Source organism: Cervus canadensis, chromosome 5, assembly GCF_019320065.1.
Source record: "Cervus canadensis isolate Bull #8, Minnesota chromosome 5, ASM1932006v1, whole genome shotgun sequence".
Taxonomy (NCBI): domain Eukaryota; kingdom Metazoa; phylum Chordata; class Mammalia; order Artiodactyla; family Cervidae; genus Cervus; species Cervus canadensis.
The window spans coordinates 47,311,133-47,335,034 of NC_057390.1; the positions used below are offsets into that span (position 1 = coordinate 47,311,133).

At 40.9% G+C, this 23,902-nt stretch overlaps 1 protein-coding gene across 2 annotated transcripts; it reads left to right on the forward strand.

Moving 5' to 3' along the window:
- The first annotated feature begins 1,199 nt into the window (after window positions 1-1,199).
- Window positions 1,200-23,882, forward strand: CKAP2L (cytoskeleton associated protein 2 like). 2 transcript variants are annotated; one of them, XM_043468803.1, is made up of 9 exons: window positions 1,200-1,293; window positions 3,495-3,561; window positions 6,507-6,558; window positions 7,604-8,844; window positions 12,077-12,284; window positions 16,304-16,459; window positions 19,651-19,714; window positions 21,134-21,323; window positions 22,720-23,882. In XM_043468803.1, the coding sequence occupies exons 1-9, from the start codon at window positions 1,263-1,265 to the stop codon at window positions 22,943-22,945; spliced, it is 2,235 nt and encodes a 744-aa protein (XP_043324738.1). In that variant the 5' UTR covers window positions 1,200-1,262; the 3' UTR covers window positions 22,946-23,882. The 2 variants fall into 2 exon arrangements, with proteins under 2 accessions (XP_043324738.1, XP_043324739.1); XM_043468804.1 differs by having other exon boundaries at window positions 21,155-21,323.
- The last annotated feature ends 20 nt before the right edge of the window (window positions 23,883-23,902 follow it).

A 23,902-nucleotide genomic window follows, 5' to 3' on the forward strand; every position in this document is an offset into this window, starting at 1 on the left:
TTGAAAGAACTTCAGTATAGAGAATTACATAAATTGCAATTTGAGGTCTGCAACCACAGCAAGCCACCACATTCAAGTCAAGTGAAGGAAAATGCTTTTATAGAGGGGAGAAAGAAAGTTGGGGGAAGGGGATTGTAATAAACTGGGTCCCTGGCTTTTCACTGGCAAGTCTTTGTCAGGGAAAAGGAGTCTTTCTTCTTATTATTGGGCTTGCTATGTTTACAGTATTCTTGCCTGGAGAATTCCGTGAACAGAGGAGCTTGGCAGGCTACAGTCCATGGGGTCGCAAAGAGTCAGACGTTACTGAGCAACTTTCACTTACTTATGATCACAGGATATGACATCTCCCCCTGCTGGTCTCCCTAATCTATCGGGGGGTTCCTATTTATTAATTTTTTACAGTGATGATAATTGCACAACATTGTAAATGTATTTAATGACACTGAATTGTACACTTAAAAATGACTTAAATGGTAAGCTTTCCTTTGTATATCTTACCATAATAAAAAACAAAGAGGAGTCACCCTTCAGTACTAGGGCTTCCCAGGCGGCGCTAATAGCAAAGAATCCTGCGAAGCAGGAGACCTAAGAGACGTGGGTTTGAGCTCTGGGTGGGGAAGATCCCCTGAAGGAGGAAATGGCAACCCACTCCAGTATTCTCGCCTGCAGAATCTCATGGACAGCGAAGCCTGGCAGGCTACAGCCCACAGGGTCGCAAAGAGTCAGACACGATTTAAGCGACTGAGCACCCAGGAACTGCTGTACTAAGAACTAAGATCATTTAACTTCAGAGACCCATAAAAAGTAGGAGTATACTCGTGAGGAGCTGCCAAATTCATCAATTTGGTTTTATACTATTTTTATATGAACCTTAGAATCTGAAAGGGCGGAGGAGGAGCTTTGTGGGGCCCGGGTGCACCCCGCGCCCTGTCGCCAGTCCTGGCCACCTTTCTCGTAACTGAAAGCACAGCAACCCAGAAACCTTATCCTTAAAGGGGTGGGGAGGGCTCCGCCTCCCGCCCAACCAGCCGTCTTCAATGCCAACGGCTCTTTCCCTGTACATTCTTCCAATCAAATGGCCCCAGGGTGGGACTTGAAGGGTAGAGCCAACCGAAATGCACCTATTTCCTTCGGGCCCGCCCTCCCAGGCTTCCGATTGGCATGTTTCAAACCCACGGGAGCCAATGAGAGCGGACGCAAGTGCGGCGCTCCGGCTTTCGCTCCAGGCGCGGCCTTTGAAGAAAAACTGTCGTTTGAGAATCATGGTGCGGCCTGGACCCTCCGCCGCTGCTGGTAAGTATGACCTCCAGCAGCTGTGTATTACGGGCGGGGACGAAGGGAGGACCCCGGGTGAGTCCTTTCTGCGGAAGTGACCCGATCGCTTGCCTGCCTGCCTCTGTCTCCCCGTGGGCGTTTTTGGTTCAGCGGGGGCTGACTCAAGCCCACGCTCCAGGCCTCGGTGAGAAAACGCGACTGGGGTTCTGGGAGGCTGTGCGCGGGGCCACGCCTCCCAGGCACCCTCCCAAAGAGTCCCGCAGCAGCTCTGCAAAAAGCTGCCATTGTCACCTCGTTTGGGAAAGAACCGAGGGTCCTTGCCCGAGATCGCACAACCAGTGGAAAGCCAAGCGCTCCAGCGGCCCAGATTTGGCTTCAGGAGGAGCCGGGGTGTGGCCCTCGGGGCTACGCCGCCCGCCCAAGCTGACTGTGACAGCTGTCAAGGCGGGTCTCACCCAGACGCGGAGGTCTTCTTGCAACACACGCGCCCTGGAAGCTGATGGGTTAAATCTGCATCGATGCTGAGGGTCCTGGGCTCCCTGACTTCCTAAATGTGTCTGGAGCCCTTTGTTGACTTTTTAAATATTCCCGCTCAGATATCTGTCACCTGCTCCAAAATGCACAATGTTTTGTTAATTTCTGCAACAATACCTGTCGACTGTCTCCCAGGGCCCAGGCACTGTCTTAGGCATTTTACACAACAGCCCTTAAAAATGGGCATTTCTGCCCCATTTTATCTGCTCAGCAACAGCAAGGTTTGCTAACTGGCTAGACATCATAGAACTGGGATTCCAGCCACATCTCTCAACTCCATCAGTCCTCTCGACACAGCTGTCTCCTGGGGAAGGATCAGAACCAGATATCAAAACACAGCGCAACTCAGTTTAAATGAGATTGAGTTGTTTTGCACCCTCTATAGCTGTTGTTTTTGTTTGGCCGTTAAGGCATGTCTGACCCTTTGCGACCCCATGGACTGCAGCACGCCAGGCTTCCTTGTCTTTCACTGTCTCCTGGAGTTTACTCAAACTCATGTCTATTGAGTTGGTGTTGCCATCCAACCATCTCCTCCTCTGTTGTCCTCTTCTCCTCCTGCCTTCAATGTTTCCCAGCATCAGGGTCTTTTCCAATGAGTTGGTTCTTTGCATCAGGTGACCAGAGTATTGGAGCTTTAGCTTCAGCATCAGTCCTTCCAATGATTATTCAGGGTTGATTTCCCTTAGAATTGACTGGTTTGACCTCTGTGATGTCCAAGAGACTCCCAAAGGTCTTTTTCAGTGCCACGACCATCTTAATGTTAGCCTTTTCCAATCGCCCACTCCCCTCACTCAGTTCCTGCCCTGGACTCCCATAGTTCTTTTTTTGACCTGCTTTTATCACCACTACCAGGTTGAAAGTTCTCAAAGAGAGAAATACTGACTTTTCATCCCCTCACAGATGGCTTGCTTAGAAAGAAAGTCACTATATGGATAGATGTTTGCGATGAACCTCCAGCCTAGCCTATTTTGTCCTTCATTCCAAAAGAAAGGGTTTGTGGGCAAAAATCATCATTCCTGTCAGAAGGGATTAATAAAACAAGCCCTGAGCTCACCAGCTCAGGTGGGCCAGTAATAGCATTTCTTCATGCAAAGCTTGATAGGTTGTAGCTGAGAACAGTGGCTCTGAGCAAGGGCTCTGAGTTGAATAAACCTGGTTTCAAAGTCTGGCTTTGTATACCATTTTGTTGTTGTTTAATTGCTAAGTCATGTCTGACTCTTGCGACCCCATGGATGGTAGCCTGCCAAGCTCCTCTGTCCATAGGATTTCCCAGGCAAGAATACTGCAGTGGGTTGCCAGTTCCTTCTCCCGGGGATCCTCCTGACCCAGGGATCAAACCAGGATCTCCTGCATTGGCAGGCAAATTCTTTACTGCTTGAGCCACCAGGAAATTCCCTGTATAGCCTTTATCCATGTTTAAATTTCAGACTGTAAAATACCTTATAGGATTTTTTTTGCAGATTAAAGGAAGTAATGTAAGTGTAAAGAGCTTAGCATAAAATGAGACATACAAATTTTATTGTCAATGTGGATGTGAACCTGGAGGCAAGTCTGTAGTGCTAGGGACTTTAAAACATTATGGTCCAACACCAAAATCAATACAGAAAAGTGCCTTCTTTTAGAATATAAGTGAGCTTGTTAAAATCTTGAGCTAAAATTCTGTTGTTTGCTTGCCTGTTTTGCAGAAGAGCGGCAGAGAAAGCTGCAGGAGTACCTAGCAGCCAAGGGAAAACTGAAGTGCCAAAACACCAAGTGAGTCTGTCTCCCACAGTTATGCAAGTTCTGTTGCCCTGGTTGCTAATGCCAATTTAAAGCTCTGCCAAAACATAACCTGTTTGTTTGCAGTCTGCTCAGACTGTATTAAGATCCTAGGATTATTCAAAAAGGGCATTTTGGTGCAGGCGTGATAAAAATGTTGGCAAAGATTAAAGCATTATTATTGTGAGTCTCCCAAGGTGAGAGAGAAGGGTCTACAGTAGCACCTACAATGCTGGAAGCTTCTCCCATCTCTGCTTTGTTTGCTGGGAGAGGGATGGTCCTGGTCCTGGTGCTGCTTTCTAAAACAAGAGCCAGTTATATAATCCCTCCTCTGTAAACTGCACATCCCCAACCTCTAGCCTGAGAGTATGGTTGGGTCTTCCTCTTAGCACTGACTGTGGAGGTGAACATAATATGATGGCCTCACTTTTCTCTTTTGTCAACATCTTGTCATCTCAATGGTGTTACCACACTTACCTTAGCACTGATATGTTTTTCTCCCCAACGTGTTGCTAAATTTTTAGTTGAAAACGAATTTTTACAAAGTTAGCTTCAGCCTTTGTTTTAGCTTCCTTTTACTTTGAGTTTTTCATCTTGTTTGTAGTTTCCCTTGCAGTGCCAGAGCTTTTAAGTTTAGTTAGGTCCCATTTGTTTATTTTTATTTCCATTACTTCAGGAGGTGGGTCAAAAAGGATCTTGTTGAAATTTATGTCGAAGAGTATTCTGCCTGTGTTTTCCTCTAAGAGTTTATTAGTTTCTGGCCTTAAATTTAGATCTTTAATCAAATTTTGAGTTTTTTTCTTTTTCTTTTTTTGGCTGAGCCATATGGCATATGGGATCTTAGTTCCCCGAACCAGGAATTGTATCCATCCCCCTGCATTGGAAGCAGAGTTTTAACCAATGGACCACCAAGGAAGTCCCTTTGAGTTTATTTTTGTGTGTAGTGTTAGGAAGTGTTCTAATTTCATTCTTTTGCATGTAGTTGTCCAGTTTTCCCAGTACCACTTATTAAAGAGGCTGTCTTAAAATATAGATCAATGGAACAAAATAGAAAGCCCAAAGATAAATCCACGTACCTACAGACACCTTATCTTTGACAAAGGAGGCAAAAAAATATACAATGGAAAAAAGACAACCTCTTTAACATTACACACCAGTCAGAATGGCTGCTATCCAAAAGTCTACAAGCAATATATGCTGGAGAGGGTGTGGAGAAAACGGAACCCTCTTACACTGTTGGTGGGAATGCAAACTAATACAGCCACTATGGAGAACAGTGTGGAGATTCCTTAAAAAACTGGACAGAGAACTGCCATATGACCCAGCAATCCCACTCCTGGGCATACACACTGAGGAAACCAGATCTGAAAGAGACACGTGTACCCCAATGTTCATTGCAGCACTGTTTATAATAGCCAGGACATGGAAGCAACCTAGATGCCCATCAGCAGACGAGTAGATAAGGAAGCTGTGGTACATATACACTATGGAATATTACTCAGCCATTAAAAAGAATACATTTGAATCAGTTCTAATGAGATGGATGAAACTGGAGCCCATTATACAGAGTGAAGTAAGCCAGAAAGACCAATACAATATACTAACGCATATATATGGAATTTAAAAAGATGGTAATGATAACCCTATATACAAAACAGAAAAAGAGACACAGATGTACAGAACAGACTTTTAGACTCTATGGGAGAAGGCGAGGGTGGGATGTTCAGAGAGAACAGCATTGAAACAAGTAGACTATCAAGGGTGAAACAGATCACCAGCCCAGGTTGGATGCATGAGACAAGTGCTCAGGGCTTGTCTGGGAAGACCCAGAGGGATGGGATGGAGAGGGAGGCAGGAGGGGGGATCAGGATGGGGAATACATGTAAATCCATGGCTGATTCATGTCAATGTATGGCAAAAACCACTACAATATTGTAAAGTAATTAGCCTCCAGCTAATAAAAATAAATGGAAAAAATAAATAAAATAAAACTAACTCTGGAAAAAAAATAAAAATAAAGAGGCTGTCTTTTCTCCATTGTATATTCTTGCCTTCTTTTACTTTGAGTTTTTACTTGACTTGATTTCCTTGATTAAATAAATAAACTTAATTCATTTATTCAACAATTTACTTAATACCTATAATGTATCAATCACTCTTAGTTCTAGAGATAAGGTGCTTACCAAAACAAAGCAGTCCCTGCCTTCCTGGGATGTGCATCCAAGACCAGAGAAACAAATATCAAGTCTTGATCAAAGTTCCTGTTTGGCAGTTTGTGAAGTTTGAATCTGTGAAGTTTGAGTCTAAATTCTCCTCTGCTTATCTCTCTCTCTTTTTTTTTTTAAGTTTTCTGTCTCACTAGCTAGTTTTCATGTGTGCCTCTATGTTCTTTTATTTATATCACTTTCCTCACCTAAAAATTAACTAGTTGAAGACACTTAAAAAACAAGCAAGTTTTTTTATTTTAAGTTGAAGTATAGCTGATTTAATACAAATGAGTTTATTTGCAAAACAGACTCAGAAAACAAACACACTTTTTAAAGAAGCATTTATCTTATTTGGCATTGAATCTCTAGTGCCTGGCACATTGCAGTGTTCAGGGAATGATGTTTAAATGAGTAAGACTATGCAGATATGAAGAAAACATATTTTATTAATATTGTTAGAATGTTGTATCTATGCATAGGACGTCTATGAAAGGATCACAGAAATAAAATAGGTAAGAGTGGTCATGATCACCAAGGAGTGGAATAATAGGACTAAGGAAAGGATGATAAGGAGACTTTTTATTAATTATAATTTTTGAATTTTTTAGCCACATAGAAATTCTAATGATTTAAAATTATAACCGCAATAATTTTTAATATTTTTAATCACTGTACTCCCAAGCCTTGCTGATTCTTCTATACTAAGAATTAATCTTATTTCATCTTTTTTAGGCCTTACCTGAAAGCCAAGAATAATTGCCCAAATCCTCCGCCTTCTAAATCTGTAAGTAGAAATTAGTCTTTGCCCTTAATGCCAAGTGGTTCTGGTTACACATTCATGACACTTACACAGTAATTATTCATCATATTACCAAACCAAAAACAGAAAGTCGTAGCTCTAGCACTGACATATCTTTCCCTAGTCAGTAAATCTCTGACAAATTCTCATTTCTAAGTAATTGCTTTCAATGTGGATGCTGTAGAATCCTCAGTGGCCTGTTCCTGTTATTTACCATATTAATTCTAAACACCCCTCCCTAGTTTTCAGTTTTCTGCTACCTAGTCCTCCCTTTCTTATCAAAATTAAGTCACATGACTGAAGTATTTACTTATGAATAATGTAGAATCTAACCTTAAAACCCTGTCCTAACTTCACAAATATGACTCACTTTCTACTGAGATATTTGATGCTTATTCAGAGCTGTCTCAAAGTATCTCAGGCCTGCCAGCATCTCCCACCACTCCATACCACTAGTCTCCAGGATGAGAGAGTGTTCCTTAAGTGACACTCTGACATTTCAAAGGCAGTGTTGTTTTAAGAGAATTAGTGTAGCAATAGAAAGTATTAGGAAGGGACTTCCCTGGTGATTCAGAGGTTAATAAGACTCCGCACTTCCTCTGCTGGGTACGCAGGTTCGATCCCTAGTCACAGAACTAAGATCCCACTTGCCTCTTGATGCAACCAAAACAAAAAAACAAAAGAAAGTATGAGGAGGAACTCAGGAGGTACCCTAACATAAGTTTATTTTGTATGTATCTTTCCGGAATTCCAGGAAGGACACTTCATTGGGACATAGTGAGCACTCAGCAAGTACCTGTTTATTTTGTTAAACAGCAATATTTGTGTGTTCACTGCATCTCTGCTTAATTCTATCAAGCTAAAGGATTCTAATATATTTCTAATAGGAACTCAAGTTATAAAAGTCATCTATTAGTGAGTCTTTGTTTTGTCAGGATCAGTTTTCTTAAGTTATAAACAAAATAACTAGTTTTTTTTTTTTACTTTAAAAACAATGGACTAATGTTTTTACCTTTATTTGTCTTCTTAGACTATTGGACCCAAAAAGGATGTTACCAACTGTGTTGCCTTGCCAGTCAAAGCTACAAGATCCATCAGCATTAAACTGCAGTCCAGACCTGCCAATATCACCAGGTCTCAGAGGCCAAAGTTGGAGCCACCAAAACTAGGCAAAAGGTTCACTTCAGAAAGTGTTTCTTCTAACCCAAACGGTAAGCCTCCTGGCAATAGTCAACAGCTGCATGGATTTGGATTGTCCACTGATGGAGAACAGCCAAGAGAAACCCTGGGATCACTTAATATACCGGAACTGAAAACTACAAAGCAGCAGGTAACAGATCAAAGAACTGCTAAACGTACAAACCCTGTGGACAATACGCATGTTGAAAATGAATCCCTGGGTGGCTGTCTAAAGGAGATGAATAAAGAGAACTTGCCCCAAGACTTACCAGACTCTGAAAGGAAGCTAAATCCTGAATCCTGGACCATAAATAAGCCCAAAACGAATCAAACCAAAAGTGCTTTGGCTCCTACCGGAGAAGTCTTGGGCAAAAGCTCAGCAAACGGTGCTGCTCTGACACAGAGAGTTAGGAAACCATTTGTTGAAGAAACACAAACCAGGGTTCCACCAGGGAAGTCTCAGCAACTCTCTAGAGGAGCAGACCTTATAAGACCAGGGGGGAAACCCCCCAAAACCCTTCCCTCTCACTTTGTCCAGACACTTAATAGATCTCAAGCCACAAAGAAAACAGTGGTTAAGGACATAAAGGCTGTAAAGGTTAATAGAGGTAAGTATGAAAGACCAAATGAAACTAAGTTACAGCCATACACTGTTACTGAGCAGAAAGTAAAACACAGCAAACCCAGTACGCACCCCAATGTGCTTCAAGGAGGATGTAACCACAGACACCCAAACATTAAGCAAGATCATAAACCCACTCAGGCTTGTGGTAGACCTCGGACATCACATGCACTGCAGAAATCAAAAGCCGTGAGCCAAAGGCCAAATTTGACTGTTGGCAGCTTTAACTCTGTCATTCCAAGCACCCCTAGCATCAGAGCAAATGGAGCCACTGGGAATAAATGCAACAACAGCTGTCAACAAAGAGCACGGACTGTGGACTCCAAGTTCAAAGGCGCTCCTCCCCAGAATTGTTTTCTAAACAAGACAGCTCCCCGGATTCAAGCTGGTGGCCCAACCGTAAGTGGAAGAGGAGTCCCAGATGGGACCCAAACTAATCCACGTCAGAAGATCGCAGCAGAGGATCGAAGGTACTTTATTTTAATTCCAGAGTTTTGCAAATTGAGATGGCTGGGCAAATTGACCATCAAGAGAGCTAAAGTCAGGAAATGGGTCATAAATAATGGCTCCTGGGTAATTTTTAGCTATAACTCTTAAAAATTCAAAGTAAATATTAAGATTTGATAGAGCTGGGTGGAGATTGTTCTCTGTAATCTTCTGTATGCTTGAAATAATTTATTTTTTATTTTCCTTTTAATTTTTTTCTTTTTAATTTCTTTTTTAAAAAAGAAATTCAAGCAAAATAGTTGACCAAGAAGTAGGGGTTGCAGAGGTAGACTATTCATGCAGGAAGTGCCCCACGGGGACAGAACAGAGGCAGGGTGGGAGGAGCCAGAGTAGTGAACTTGCATAGATAGGAAGTGCAGAGATGGTAATCCTTCATCAAGCCAACTAGTGCGTAAAGCCAGAAAGGTTATCAGGGAAGAAGGAGCAGGAAGCTTCTATGAGTCTGAGCAGGCCAAGTTTCTTGGAAAGTAAACTGAAGCAGAAAGAAGTAAGCAGTTCACATAGAGTTCAGATGGTAGAAATCAGGACCTCAGGCATTAACATAGGTGATGCTTGAAACTGAGCCAAAGGATTTCATACACTTTCTGCACAGGACCATATATATTCTCATGATGTGGTGAACATCCCAGGAGAAGCACTTTGGTACACTTGGTTGGAGTAGAAAATAAGGAGATTCTTGGCAAGGGTGAAAGGACCACATAAAATAAGATGGTAGCTAAAAGGTGTAGCAGAGTGAAGTGAGGGCAGGATTTATTTTCTAATACAGCCCTGAGCACAACTGACAAGCTCTCTGCCCCCTAAAGAAACAGAAAATAAACAACTTGATTCAGGGTGAGGTGATTGAGAAAGGGAGGCCGGGATGATTTTTTCAGATAGAAGGGTCAGGGGAGGTACTTTCAACAGTGACAACTGGGCTGGGAAAAGGACAGTAACCAGAAGAAAGACAGGTCTTCTTAATAGAGAGAAAACTGAATGCAAAGACCTAGAGCTGGTGAACAAGGAGGTCAGGGTCCCTACCCTGGAGCTCACAGTCTAGACCACATAACCTACAGTGGATCATAAGATAGTCTGATTACAATTGGCCATCGTTGATGACCAAAAAAGGAGGAGTCCTTAGAGGGAATAGATCTTCACTCATTCCTGGAGTGTTCCTTCAGCACCTACAATGTGTCAGGCACTGAGAGATACAGTGGTGTGCACACGGTCACAGTCTACTTTTAGGGAACAGTTTTTTTCTGGTGTGTATATGGAAAGTACTAGAATAATAAATCTATGGCTTTCAAGTCCTGGGAATGAGTTGACTTTAGAAAAGGCAAATTCTAAGAGTGTTAATAGTTGTTGATTTTCTGGCAAAAGCAAAACGGTAAGGACAGCAAACAGATCCATGATTGCTGGGACCTGGATGTGGGTGGCATGGCTGACCACCAAGAAATATCAGGGAATCTTTAAGGGTGTTATATCTTGATTATAGTCACAGTGACATGATATTCATGCATTTGTCGACACGCACAGGACTGTGTGCCAGAAAAGGTGAATTTTACAGTAATTAAACAGTGTGTTCCAAACACCATGCTAGGCATTAGGCCATCCGAGGTTTCCATCTTCACAGACCTTGCTTTCCAGTACAGAAGATACTAATAGAAAACCAACACATTGATTAAATAAGATTAATTACAGAAAATTACCCCTTCAAGGAGGTTTCATTTGAGTAGAGGACCAAAGACTGATAGTGCAAGGCCCTGAGACAGGAATGAGCTTAGGTCAGGTGACTGGAAGGAAGCCAGGGCTCCTGGATGGCGGGGAGTGAGCAGGAGAGTGGTGAGACGTGCATCTGGAGGAGTAGGCAGGGGGCACATTGCTCTGCGCCTCTGGCCATGGAGAACATTTTGAATTTTATACCAAGAGCCATGAGAAGTTCCTGGCAGTGACTCTGGTTTACGTTGTAAAGATCACCAGCAGCTGTGCACAGGATAAATCTGAGAAGGATTAGAGTGGAAGCAAGGAGGGGACTTAGGAGGCTTGCTGCAGCATTCCAGGCGGAAGGTGATGGTGCACTGGACCAAGAATGGTAGCAGTGGGGACAGAAGCAGTACTGACTATACGATGATGTGTCAGATGCAAGGAAAGAAAGGACTACTCACGACAACTCCTAGTTTTAGGGCCTAGCAGCTGGCTAAGTTGGGATAGTATTTACCAATGTAGGGAAGGCTCTTTGGGAAAAGATTTAGAGATGAAAATCAAGAGCTTTGTTTTGGACGATATTAAATTTTAAATACCTGCCAGACATCAAGTAACAGATATCAATTAGGCAGAGGGTTTTACAAAGTTTGGGGCCCTAGGGAATGGTCTGGGCTGAAATGTACATTTGTGAGTCATAAAAGTGTAGTTGTGATTTAAAGAAGCTGAAGAGCCTACATGCAGATGCTTGGGTCCTCATATTTTGGTGCCACCCCCAAGAGTAGTCTATGGACTGCCTCAAAGCAGGGGTGCAGAGTGTGAACAGTGTGGGGAAGGTGAGGCCTAAGACTTGGTGCCATCAGAGACTAGCTACCTAAGAAAGGAGCCCTGAAATTATTGACCCTGTTAGGGGGAGCAGGGGTCCTATGTCATCAGGAGAGGGTTAAGGAACTGGGCCAAGTGGGTCACTTTGAGTGGCCAAGACCCTACTGAGGGCAGAATATAGGTTTGGTACATCTGGTTGAGTGGCAGATACAGAGCTTATGAGAAGAAAAATGGAGTGCTGAGTTAGTGATCTCGAAGCTGGAGGGATGTCTTGAGAAAACAATTGTCAGAAGTAGCATACAGGTGAAATAAAAATTTTCAGGGAATAATATTGAAGAATAATCAGGGAATTATTGAGATAGTGAAGGACAAGGAAGCCTGGCATGCTGCAGTCTGGGTTGCAAAGAGTCAGACATGACTTAGCGACTGAATAACAATCAGGAAATTAAGGAATTTGAAGATGGAGATGCTAACCACATGTTGTATTCCTAGTACTCCATCTGGCATCTACCCTTCTAAAGGGTGGGAGCAACCAGTGCCTCCGTAACAATTAGTAACTTGTTTTTAAAACATTCTCCTGATTTTGCAGTTGAAGGTGTGCAATGCTAATCTATGCTCATCGTACTTTAGAGTCTTAAAACCATGTGCCAGAAAAAAACCCTAAACCCGTTCCCTGTTTTAATTGTATAACAGGAAACAATTGGAAGAATGGCGGAAATCTAAGGGGAAAATCTATAAACGGCCTCCTATGGAGCTTAAAACAAAAAGAAAAATAATAGAGGAAATGAATATTTCATTCTGGAAGAGTATGGAAAAAGAAGAGGAAGAAAAGAAAGCACAACTTGAACTGTCCAATAAAATTAACAGCACTCTGACAGAATGTCTGCAGCTCATTGAAAGGGTGAGTGAGAACGATAATCTTCCAAAGCTTTGCCAAGTCTTAGGGTTTTTAAACACTTTTCTTAAGTATAGTTTTGGGGAGACAACCTCTGTCTAAGCAGAAATTTAGCTACTCCTTTTAACAGGGAGGAGTGATAGTAATAATAATATACATACTTAAATAATGGCTCCTGGTATGCCAGGTACTGTTCTAAGCACTTCATTTATATTATCTCATACAATTATCATAACAACTATTACTATATTCACTTTATAAATGAAGCTGAAGCCCAGAGAAGTTGGGAAATTAACCCAAGCAGTCTGGATCCAGAATGATCCAAAAGGAACTTTGCCTTCTTTGTGTATCAAGGTCCAAAGAGTTCACATTTGACATTTGGAGGTGAAGCTATAGTCAAAAGGCAAGGCCTAGCCTCCTAATTTAGCTTTGGTCTTATCCTTCAGGTTTGACTAGGTAATATTTCATATCAGTTAAGAGTCAAATCAGGAAAACAGAAACACAAGAAATCACAGTAGAATGAATGTAGTATGAAGATCACTTTCACAGTATCTTATGTGAGTTCCCTGGAAGCAGACCCTACGAGGAGAATTTGTGTGGAAGTAGTTTACTAGGAAGAGGCTCCAAGGGACAACTGGGAGGGGAGTTGGGGATATGGGACCAGAGGGGAAAGAGGGCAGGCAGGGTGTGGTCTCAAGCAGAGTTCATGAAAGGTCACTGCAGCACCTGGGAGCTCCAGAGACAGCGCAGGTCTCATCTCTCAGAGCTGTCCTGATCGGGGCAAGGAAACTGTGACATTAGTCATTCCATGGTCATTGATTAATGGCTGCCCTTGAGGGTCAAAAATGCCCAGTCCCTTCTGACTCCATGGACACATCACAAAGAGGCACAGATGCTGCCTGTAAAGTATTCTGTGAGCCTGTGTGCACAGAAATGATAAGGGAATCATCAAAGGAGAGAGGGGTGCCACACACAGAACTGACAGCAGAAATGAATCTCAGTAACAGTGGCAGTAACTGCAGGAAGCAGCTAGCAGCGTCCACTGGGTCTAGGGGAACAGAGAGAGGTTGGGGACGTCAGAACCTAGAAGCTGGGAGAGACAAACCCTGGTGTAAATGGGACTCCAGCTCTTAGGATGCTGGTACCACAGGAACTGCAGGAGGGGCCCTATGGGGCTGGGATTCAGACCTGGAGAAAAGGATGCTAACTACCCAGTTGGGGCTTTTGCCTCCGAAGGAGCACAGTGAGGCAGGATCCATGCATGCCAGGGTAAAAAAGGTAGAGGCTAGAACCAACTGCTGCTGCCAGAGTGAAGGACCGTTAGTGGGGTGATGAAAGCAAACGAGAAAGAGGAAGTCCCCTCTTCTCCAGCCTGCAGCCTTCCTCTCCCGCCCCACACTGGCGGAACCCATCAAGGAACTGCTGTCAAAACAGAAAGTGATTTATAGACTTAGAGAATTCTGTACAACAAAGCAGAGGATAAAAGGTGGGTTTAGAGCTAAGACACTGAAGTTCAATAACTGACACGTTCTCGTTTGTTGCTAGTTTGATATTTCCATTTTGAGGTCTTCAACCCAGAAGTTACCTTAGAAGAGTATCTTTTAACTTCCAGATATGTAGTTGGTTTTCTTGGTGTTGGGTTTTTTTTGTTTGTTTTTGTTTTTCTGGCTACTTGTCTGTCAATTTTTAATTATACTGCTCTGTGGTTGGTGAATGTAGCCTATGATGGAATTTGTTGAAATTTTCTTTCTGATCTTAATGTCTGATTAGCCTTGGTGAATGTTCCAAAAGTGTTTGAAAAGTGTATGTATTCTCGGTTGAATAGAAAATTCTACATGGATATCCATTAGATCAAACTTAGAAATTTTAAATAGCACAATTATTTTTTTGTTCATTTACTTGCTTTTTTTTTTTTGTTCTCTGAAAAAAATATACCAAAGTCTTTTACTGGCACTGTGATTTCATAATGTCACTTTGTCTATCAATGTTTACTTTCTATTTTTCAAAGTTATGTTGTTAAGTGCATAAAGATTCATGACTTGCTCTGATTTTTCTTTTGTCTGATATTAATCTTGCTGCACCTGCTTTGTTGTTGTTACAATTTGTCTGGTAAATCTTTCCCTATCTCTCTATTTTTAAAGGTATGTCTCATATGAATACCTAGTTTAATTTCTCTAACAAAATATGGAAAACTCTCTGCTTTTAAAAAGTGCATTTAGCCCATGTACATTTATTGTAATTACATATATGTTTAGCTTTATTTCTCCCATTTTATTTAGTAACTCAATTTACATGCAGTATTTTTTGGTTTATTTTTCTTCATGTCTTTGTTTGATCCAGTTTTTATTTCATAAAGAAAGCATATAAATTGAAATCACAAAAGAAAGTGCTAAGTATGAGTTCAAACATGGTGTGCAATTATATATCATATTCTTCTTGTGGCTATTTTTGTTTCAAGTCTTCCAGTTGAATTCTAAAGTTCATTCACTAATAACTTTATGGTTTTTGAATGGTAAACTTTCTGAGTTGTTACGCTTATAAAAATGTCATCATTTCCTCTTCATGTTGAATTCATAGTTTGACTGGGGGAAATTTCTAAATTCAGATGGTTTTTCCTGGAAGATTTGAAAGTTATTGTTTCATTTTCTTTCTTGCATCTGGAATTGTTGATTTATTAAAGTCTCATGTCAATCTCTCATTCCTCAGTAGGTAATCTTGGGTCTTTTTTCCCTCTCTGGAAGAATTTAAGATTTTCTTTTTATCCTTGGTTTTCTAAGTATGGATCTTTTTTCATCCATCTTGCTTAGCTCTCTGGGGACCTTACAGTCTGAACACTTGTTTCTCTGTTCCGTCCTTGGGAATTTTCTTCTATAACTGCAGTGCATGTTCAACTTTGTTCTTTCTCTGTGTCTTTGAAGAAATTCTGTTACATGGATATTGGAATGTATCCAATATAGATGTATCTCATAAATATATCCAATATAGAGTATAGATGTGTCCTCTACAACTCTTTTATATACTTCATTTCTTTGTTCTGTTTCACTGGGTTCTGGAAGAATTCCACAGCTGGATTTTCAGCTCATTGATTTATTCTTCAGCAGTGCCACTGTTCTGCCCATCTATTGATTCTTTTTCATAACATTGATTCTAGTTTTATGATGGCAGTATTTTCTTATCACTCTGAAGATATTGACTACAACACTCTTAAAATGTATTCCTCTTTGCGCCCTCAGCTGTTTGCACCAGTGTTCGTTCTTCTGGTTGTTGAGTTTTATGCCTCTTTCATGCAGTGTTGGTTTCCTCAGACATTAGTGATTCTTGACCGTGAGCTTACCCCTGTGTCTTTCCCATCTCAGGAAGAGTAGGAGGTGCTACTTGGTTCAGTGTGAGCATAGTAGCTCCCATTTTCCTTCTAGTCCATGTCACTGCGCTGCTCTTGGTACAAGGCAGAAAGGGTCCAAACCTATGAAGCCATTATAAAGTTCCTTTGTATGTGGTTTAACCTTCTTTATATATACCTGCAAAGAGTTGGACACGACTGAGCGACTCACACACACACACACACACACCTGCATGGATCCCCAACACATACGCGTGTACATCCATGACCCTTTCACACCTGCATCCTTACGCTTCTGTTAAGCAGAAATTCTGGTCACTATTCAGTGTTCGAATTATTATGACTATGTAAAAAATACATGGAAGGTTGATTACTCTAGGGTTTGGTTTGGTTTTGGTTTTGCATAAACAGGTAGAACAATTTCTTACTTTGAGCTATGATAAACATTTTTCTATTTGGTCTCTTAACTCTTAAAATTTAATGATCAGTGCAAAAACTCTTTGAAACTATTTAAATAGGTGCATTTTTTTATATAAACTACTTCAATAAAATTGAATATTTTTAATTAAAAACAAAAACACTTATCAGACTGATTTCTGCAAACCTGCTATGGTAAGTATTAAAAGATGTGAAAATAACAGCAAGACAGTAACAATTACCTCTGGGTATTTTTCTTTTTTTCCAGGGTGTACTTTCTAATGAAGTATTTGCCATTTTGTCCAGTATTCCTGAGGCTGAAAAATTTGCTAAATTTTGGATCTGCAAAGCAAAGTTGTTGGCAGGCAAAGGCACCTTTGATGTTATTGGGCTCTACGAAGAGGCCATTAGAAATGGGGCCACAGTAAGTATCTGTCTTGAGTGGGTGACTTCTTAAAACTCCTCTTTCATATGAGTTCTCTGTTGTTTGCAAAATGGCAGTTATATAATGTAATGATAAAGGTTCTAATTTACTTCATAAAGTTGTATGCAAAATATGAAGTACAATATGTCCTTTGTGAACATTTTAATTAAAATATTTTTTTTCTAGAAAATAGTGTCACATGTAAACAAATAGAGTCACTTTCTTGTCAAGTGAATATGTCTCACTTAACGCTCATTGTAGAAATGTGCACTTATGGAAAGCAACAGCACAGAAAATTATAGTATAACATCAATATCCAATACTTAGAAAATCACCCCTCACCGTAAAGAACCTAAAAAAATATATTAAACCCAACACATCAATATCCATAGATCAATCATTCAAGGCCATTTCATGAAGTAACTTGTAATTCTAAAACCTAGTAAAACCACTGTCTCTATATAATTTAACAAAGACTGCATCAAATAGTCTTAAAAATCTTTTCCCTATAATATCACTTTCTATGTCATTGTATGTTCTACCATACCTTTTCCATGATTGTTCAAAATCAGAGTTTTACATGGTCATAGTTTAAATAGTTTGATAAAGTCTATACCATAAGGCCTATTTTCCTTCCCTCCCATTTCCCATTGACAACAAACTGAGTATTTTGTTACCTTGATAATTTCAGATAATGCACTAATATTACTACTTCTTGATTTTTTATCTTTAGACATGATTTGTAGACTTCTAACTCTGCAGGATGAGGATCTAACCCTCTTTATCACACACATCTGCACAGATCCCCAGCATACACACACAGACACCCCATCACCCCTGTAGACTTCACTGTCCTCCATATTTCCATTAGAATCGTACAGACATTCTGATCACTGTCCAGTGCTTACATTGTCATAAGTAGGTGAGACGTATACACTGATCCATGTAGTACATACTATGGTTACTTTGCCTTTTAAGTATGGTTTTCTAATTTTCCTGAAATTATTTTCTTGTTTTCCCTTTGCTTAGTATTTCCAAACTCTTCTATAATTATATTTTCAATACTTTCAAAACATTACATTCTGTTGATTTCTTTTCCTTGGGTTATTCTTCTTTTTTTTTTCCTTTGGCTATGCTAGGTCTTCACTGCTGCACTGCCGGGCTTTCTCTGGTTGCGGTGAGTGGCCAACTGGTGGTTCTTCACCCCATCTTTATCAGTTGTCATTCTGGGATCTCCTTTCACCAGAACTATCAAGTTACCTTTTCTTCCTGCACTGCCTGACTCTTCTCCAATGCTTTTTCTTCTCTCATCTCCTTTTTTTTGAAGGAAGAATGGGGTGTTTGTTTGGTTGTATTCTCTATTGTTCTTTAGAGGCTCTACTCAGATGCTGGTGAAACTGGACTGTTTGTATGTGTATGAAGTAGGTTTTAAAAACTTATTAAAAACTCTGGTCACAGATGAGGCTTTACCACAGAGTGATCTGGCTGAGTCAGCTGATTGAAGAACCCCCAATATCAGTATCTTCTGGTCTTTCCTCTAAGGCTGGTCATATTCTCTGAAGAAGGCTCATTCATCCTCCTTCCTGAGAACCAGGAACTGGGCTACCAGTTCCCCTTATTAGGGAAAAGGGAGCTGGGAGTCTCAACCTTCAGTGTGGAAACTTTCATTTATCCCATTTTTCAGCAGACACCCCCACCCTCAGTCTTGCATGACATCACCCAGAGACTTGGAGCGTATGTGCCTGCTGCCCTGTTGGGGTGAAGGTGGGCGGGACAGAGCCACCAGCCTGCCTGGAGTTCAGGGATGCAGGGTGGATTTGGAGGTCTGATTGTTTTTATTGACTGATTGGCCAAACCACCAGCTTTCAGGATCTTCCCTGACCAGGGATGGAATCCAGGCCTGGCAGTGAAAGCACCAAGTCCTAATCCCTGAACTGCCAGGCAATTCCCAGGTGTGACTGCTTTTTGATAGATGTTCTAGAGCCCTCCAGCAATTCCTGAGCCTTTCAGAGGCTTTGGGGTTGAATCAGATTCTTTCTCAGCCAAACTGCCAGCATAGAATTTGACTCTTTCATTGGTCAAGCTGGTTACCTCTTCCTTCTACATTCTTGTTGCTATTCCCTCTATTCTCTGTGGCTATTGCCTCCTTTTAACCCCCTTTTAAAATCATTTCAGAAGAGTTTCAAGAGGGATTAGGCATATTTGTGTACTCAATCTATCATCTTTAACCAGAAGCTTATGAAAATATACACTTAATGAGTGTTTTATATAATTAAGATGCTTTGCAATGTATTCTGTACATTTATTCCCATTTCCTTAAGCGTTTAGCTTAAGCATTTTAGCTTTTGTAAAAATGTACAGACAGCTTTGCTTTTATGCTCTATTTTCAGTTTATATCTGTTATTTATTTGATACAGGGTCCCAGGTCAGGAAGACCAGCCTCCAAATACTATGTTCCTATGAGAAAGTACAGTTCGTTTGTGATGTTCTGTTTCATGGCATTGTTTACATACTTTAAAAAGGAAGGAGGGAAAAAAAGGAAGACTATCTCAGATAATTTTATCATAAAATTACTTTTCTGTGATAGCTTTTAGTTTAGTGTTTTTTTATATTATGTTACCAAATAAAAGAATGAAAGGAAAAGCTGGGGGAAAATTGTCTAAAATGCTAACTAAAGGTTATATTTAGATGATGGGATTATGGGTAGTTTTCCTTTTTAACTTTGACCTGTTGTTCAGTTGTGTGTATTGACATATGACTTTCATGATAAAAACAAAAATTCAGTTAAGACAACACTGAAAACATATATCAGATTTTCTGTATAGCTTAGTTCTGTGTCTTTGGATTAGAATCTTGATATGGGAATACATCTTTGATGGGATCATGTCAGTCAATAAGAAACCCAATTTGATTTAAAGAAATTTTCTTATAGACAATGTTCCATGAATTCATCTCTTCATTAAAGTCAAGCATGCCAGCAATTAAACCAATTTTTTTTCTCTTTCTTTATTTTTCCTGTAAAGCTAAAACTGAAGCCTTTTAAATGTTACTTATAGTTAGACAAGAGATTAAAAAGGGAAACATTCTTGTTATAAAAAGTCTATTTGATGTTAAACAACATCATAAATTCCTTGGGTCATTTTTCCCATGAATGTTTTTAGTATACCATTCGTGTACTTTCTTCCTTCTAGCCAATACAAGAGTTGCGAGAAGTTGTCCTTAATATTTTGCAAGACCGAAACAGAACCACAGAAGGTACTGCTATTTTGTATTTAAATTCATTCCCTCTAGTTACTCAAGCAGAGGTCACTGAGGAACACATATAGGGAAAGAAGAATTTTAAGTTCACTGAAATGCCTCTTGCTTCTTGGTTTCCCTGGTGTGGACCTTTCAGCTTTCATCATCAGCTGATTGATTTCTATTATTACAAGTAAATATACTGCTCCAACACCAAACAAAGGTTTCCCACCAGAGCATCCTGGACCAGGGTGACTTGCTTCCTTGGAGAGAAGACAAGAGGCTCTTTACCAGGAGAGACTGAGCCAGAGAGGAGAGGTACTTTAGTTTAAGTTATGGGTTTAATTGTTACATGCCCACCAACCTGGATACATCCAAATTCATGTTCTACCTTTAAAATATAGCCATCTCAGGAATCATTTCACATAGTTCACAGTTGCTGTCATTGGTCAAAACCTTTAGAGAATTCTTCTATGAAAAATGTGCCAAATAAAGCGAGTGGCACATTATATATACAATATAATTACAATATATATAATTATATTTGTGATATGAACAGGGTTGGGGGAAGACATCTTGAGAAAATAAAATGGATTACTTTTATAATCTTAAAAGGTGACAAATCTTTTTCCATTAAGAGTAGATTGAACTTTGGGGAACAATCAAGCCATGTGGAATTACAGCCAACTAACCCATTACTTTTAGGAATAAGGTTGTAGTATATATATACTCAATGGTACCCTTACTGAGAATGATGCTACAATTCAGATATTTGTTTATAATATGTGGCAGTGTTCTTTAAAGGATTAAAAAGAGAGAGAGAGAGAGACAGGAATTCATGCCTTTTTCCACCCGGTGGCCTCTCTTGGGGTCTCAGCCTCCAGCCATAGTATATCTATCTGTCTCAGTCAAATTTCCTTCCCTTTATTTTGGTTGCTATGGTGGTTAGGCTATGATGCACATTGTGTTAACACAGACATTTACACCTACGTCCAAGGTGAGAGCCATATGATCATCCCTGGGTCCAAGGGGATCAGAAGGTCAAGTGGGTTAACCCTAATGAGTTAGGAGAATTGACCCAAGGTGTGGAATGAGTGTAAGAGGCCAATGGTTAGTCACTAGGGGAGCTCCTTCAAGAATGAATAAGACTGGGGATGTATTCAGAATATTGAAAGGGTAGCAGGGATCCATTCTCAAAGGCCCAAAGGCTGTGTGGAGGACTGGTTAGGAGGAGGCTTAATGCAGCAGCATATTACTACAAGGCTTAGTGGGAAAAACTAGTTGTAAGTCCCACTCCAAATCAGTTACTCTTTATTTAGCATATGGAATCCATAAGGATCACTAAGAAGTCACGGAGATATTCCTGTTTCACTGTATTGATTTTTTTATCTTCAGTGTTAAATTGCTAAGTCTTTCCTTTTGACCTTATATACATAGGAATTATCTCTAACTCCTTAGTTGCTGAAACTAATATAACATCAGTAGAAGAGCTGGCCAAGAAGACAGAATCTGGAGCATCTTGCCTCTCCCCAAAAGAGATCGAACAGATGTCAGTAACACCCCAAATAACAAAGTCAGAACAGGATGGTCATCCTGGTATCAAATTACAGATCGCCCCAATCCCTCGGTAAGCATGCTGTAAAGCTTTTGTGTTCACAGGTCTAAATTAGGTCCAATTGTCAGCTTTTCCTCTGAAGATCCGGAATACCAGCAGAATAGTGATATGAATACTTCCTGCCTCATATGAGGACTAGGTGATCTAATCCATCTTTGGTGTTAAGGGAAAGAGGGGAAGGGGAGGGGTGGAACCCATGCCAGGGAGAAAGTCCTTTCTCTGTACACACCCCACCCCACCACCACACCTCCAAGGAGATCTGACCTTCCTGTGAGGAAGGAGCTGCCAGACTCAGGAGGGGTATTGGAGTGAAGTCACCCCTTCCTCCTGAAATCAGTCCTCCCCCTTCACCCTCTTTTGTCCTGCAATGGCAGATCCCACCCACCTTTCCTGGGGATCAGGAGTGGGGGTACTGCACAAATTGCTAAGCAAGGGCAACCTCTGGAGCTATGGGAAGGAAGGGGCCGTGAATAGCCTGTAAGAACAGGAGGGCGGTCAGGACTGTACTAGTTAGAGGCTGCTCATGTATCAAGTGTTTGGTTTTGAAACAAGTGGAAGTTTAAGACAAAATGTGTAATAATTTAAGGAACTGTGTCAGGGTATCAATGTCATTGTTCATGCTCTTGAAAGGAAAATTTCAAACAAAAGCACCAAGACCACAGTTCTTTGTCTTACTTTCCTGGGGAGCACAGGTGAGCTTCTTCCACTCTAAACACCTCTCTCAGATGTGTCATTTCCCCACTATACTCCGCTCATGGGTGGATGAAGTTAAGCTGCTGATGTGAAAGCCACCTCTCACTGGCTCGGGAATTTTTAGGAGACTGGCCATGAGTTTTATAAGACTAAATGTAATCTGTGATTTTGTTTCCTGTGGCCAGGATTCACTCCGTGGAAAGTCTCTGCAGCTTGTCTTTCAGGCTATTATAGGAATGTATTAAAGCCCTTACCAGGAAGATGCCCAATTTGCTCCAATCTCCATCTGTGGTTTGGTCCACCATCTTAAAAGATGTTTTTGGATAATGTACTGTTGAAGCTAGAAAGTGTCTTGAATTCTTTAGTCCAGCCTCTTTTGGTGTTAGGCCCAATTTCCCCAAAGGATGTCAACTCTGTGGAAGTTTATGGAATAAACAAACACCAACTGCCAAGTAGTTGACTTCAAACAAAACCACACTTAGCACTTCATTCAAGGAAATCCCTTTGCTGACACCATCTGACAACAGATGGACTCCACCCGGTTCATTCTAACATTCAGGGAACGTCCGTCTTAGGATGAGAGCTGCCCTAGACACATCTCTTGTATCAGCCAGCGTTGAGATTCTGTCATGTTTTATTAGAGAATAAGAAAAAAATAATAAGTAGAATTTTGAAAGGAGTTACAAGGTTTTGAATGCACCTCTTGCTCTCTTAGGATAAATGGGATGCCAGAGGTGCAGGACATGAAGCTGATCACACCCGTGAGGCGTTCGGCCAGGATTGAACGAGCTGTGTCCCGCTACCCGGAAATGCTGCAGGAACACGACCTCGTGGTGGCTTCTCTCAACGAGCTCTTAGAAGTGGAAGAGACCGAGTGCTTTATATTCCGCAAAAATGAGGCTTTGCCTGTAACGTTAGGGTTTCAAGTCCCTGAATCATAATTTCTTGATGCTTTCTTTTTTAAGAGACATTTCAGAGCCTCCATGAGACAAGAAATGCACTTACCCAGGTGACCTGGGAGAAACTGTACAATGGAGAGGCATTGTGGATGCAGGACATGGGCCCCTGGAACTTGAAAAGTAACTCACCGGGACTGACTCTCAAATTTTATATCCCTGCAGGAAAGTCTGGTTTATTTAAGACTGGAGTTGGCCACAGTTTTACAGCATACATAAATTTCCAACTTTTGAAAATTAATTTATCCCACAAGTACAGAAAATTTTGTAATTTTATTGACCTACCTTAATCCCACCATAGTTACTTTTTATATCAGGAAGTCAGATCTACAATATGATAAACTTTCCTTCCTGCATCTGCCCTAGCAGAGAGGGCAGGTCCTCGCAGCCTGAAAGACCAGAGCCTAGACACTGGCCTTCCCCACTTAGATGGAATGTAACCCACCACCTGGTCAAATGCCCTCATTTAGCTGATGAGCTTACACCAGCCGTGCCTTGGCTTAGAGGTCACAAATGACTTTTCTGTGTGATCTTTTACTTCCCTCACAGATCCCTGGAGATGAGGGGTAATTCCCATCCTCTCTGTGCCTGGTTTCCTATAATGATACACAATCCTGAATTGGGGTGGTCATTAAGCTTTTTATATTCAAACCTAGTTAGCATTTATTATTCAGAAATGCTTCAGAATAAAGCAAAAGGGAGTAGCAGAGAGCAGTGGGGAGAGGACCCTTGCCTCTTTAGTTCTGTGCTCTGTAGGGGACATCTGGCCTGAGAAGACCACCTAAGCCCCAGAGACTCCCCATTCACCTTTCCCAGTCAGAATCATTGTGTAAATATAAAGTACAAAGGACCTAGTTGATGTATTTTAGATTTCAGTTTTCTTGATATTTATATTATCTTAAAAAAAATTAACCTTTGTTCATTCCTGCTAATTTATCTTAT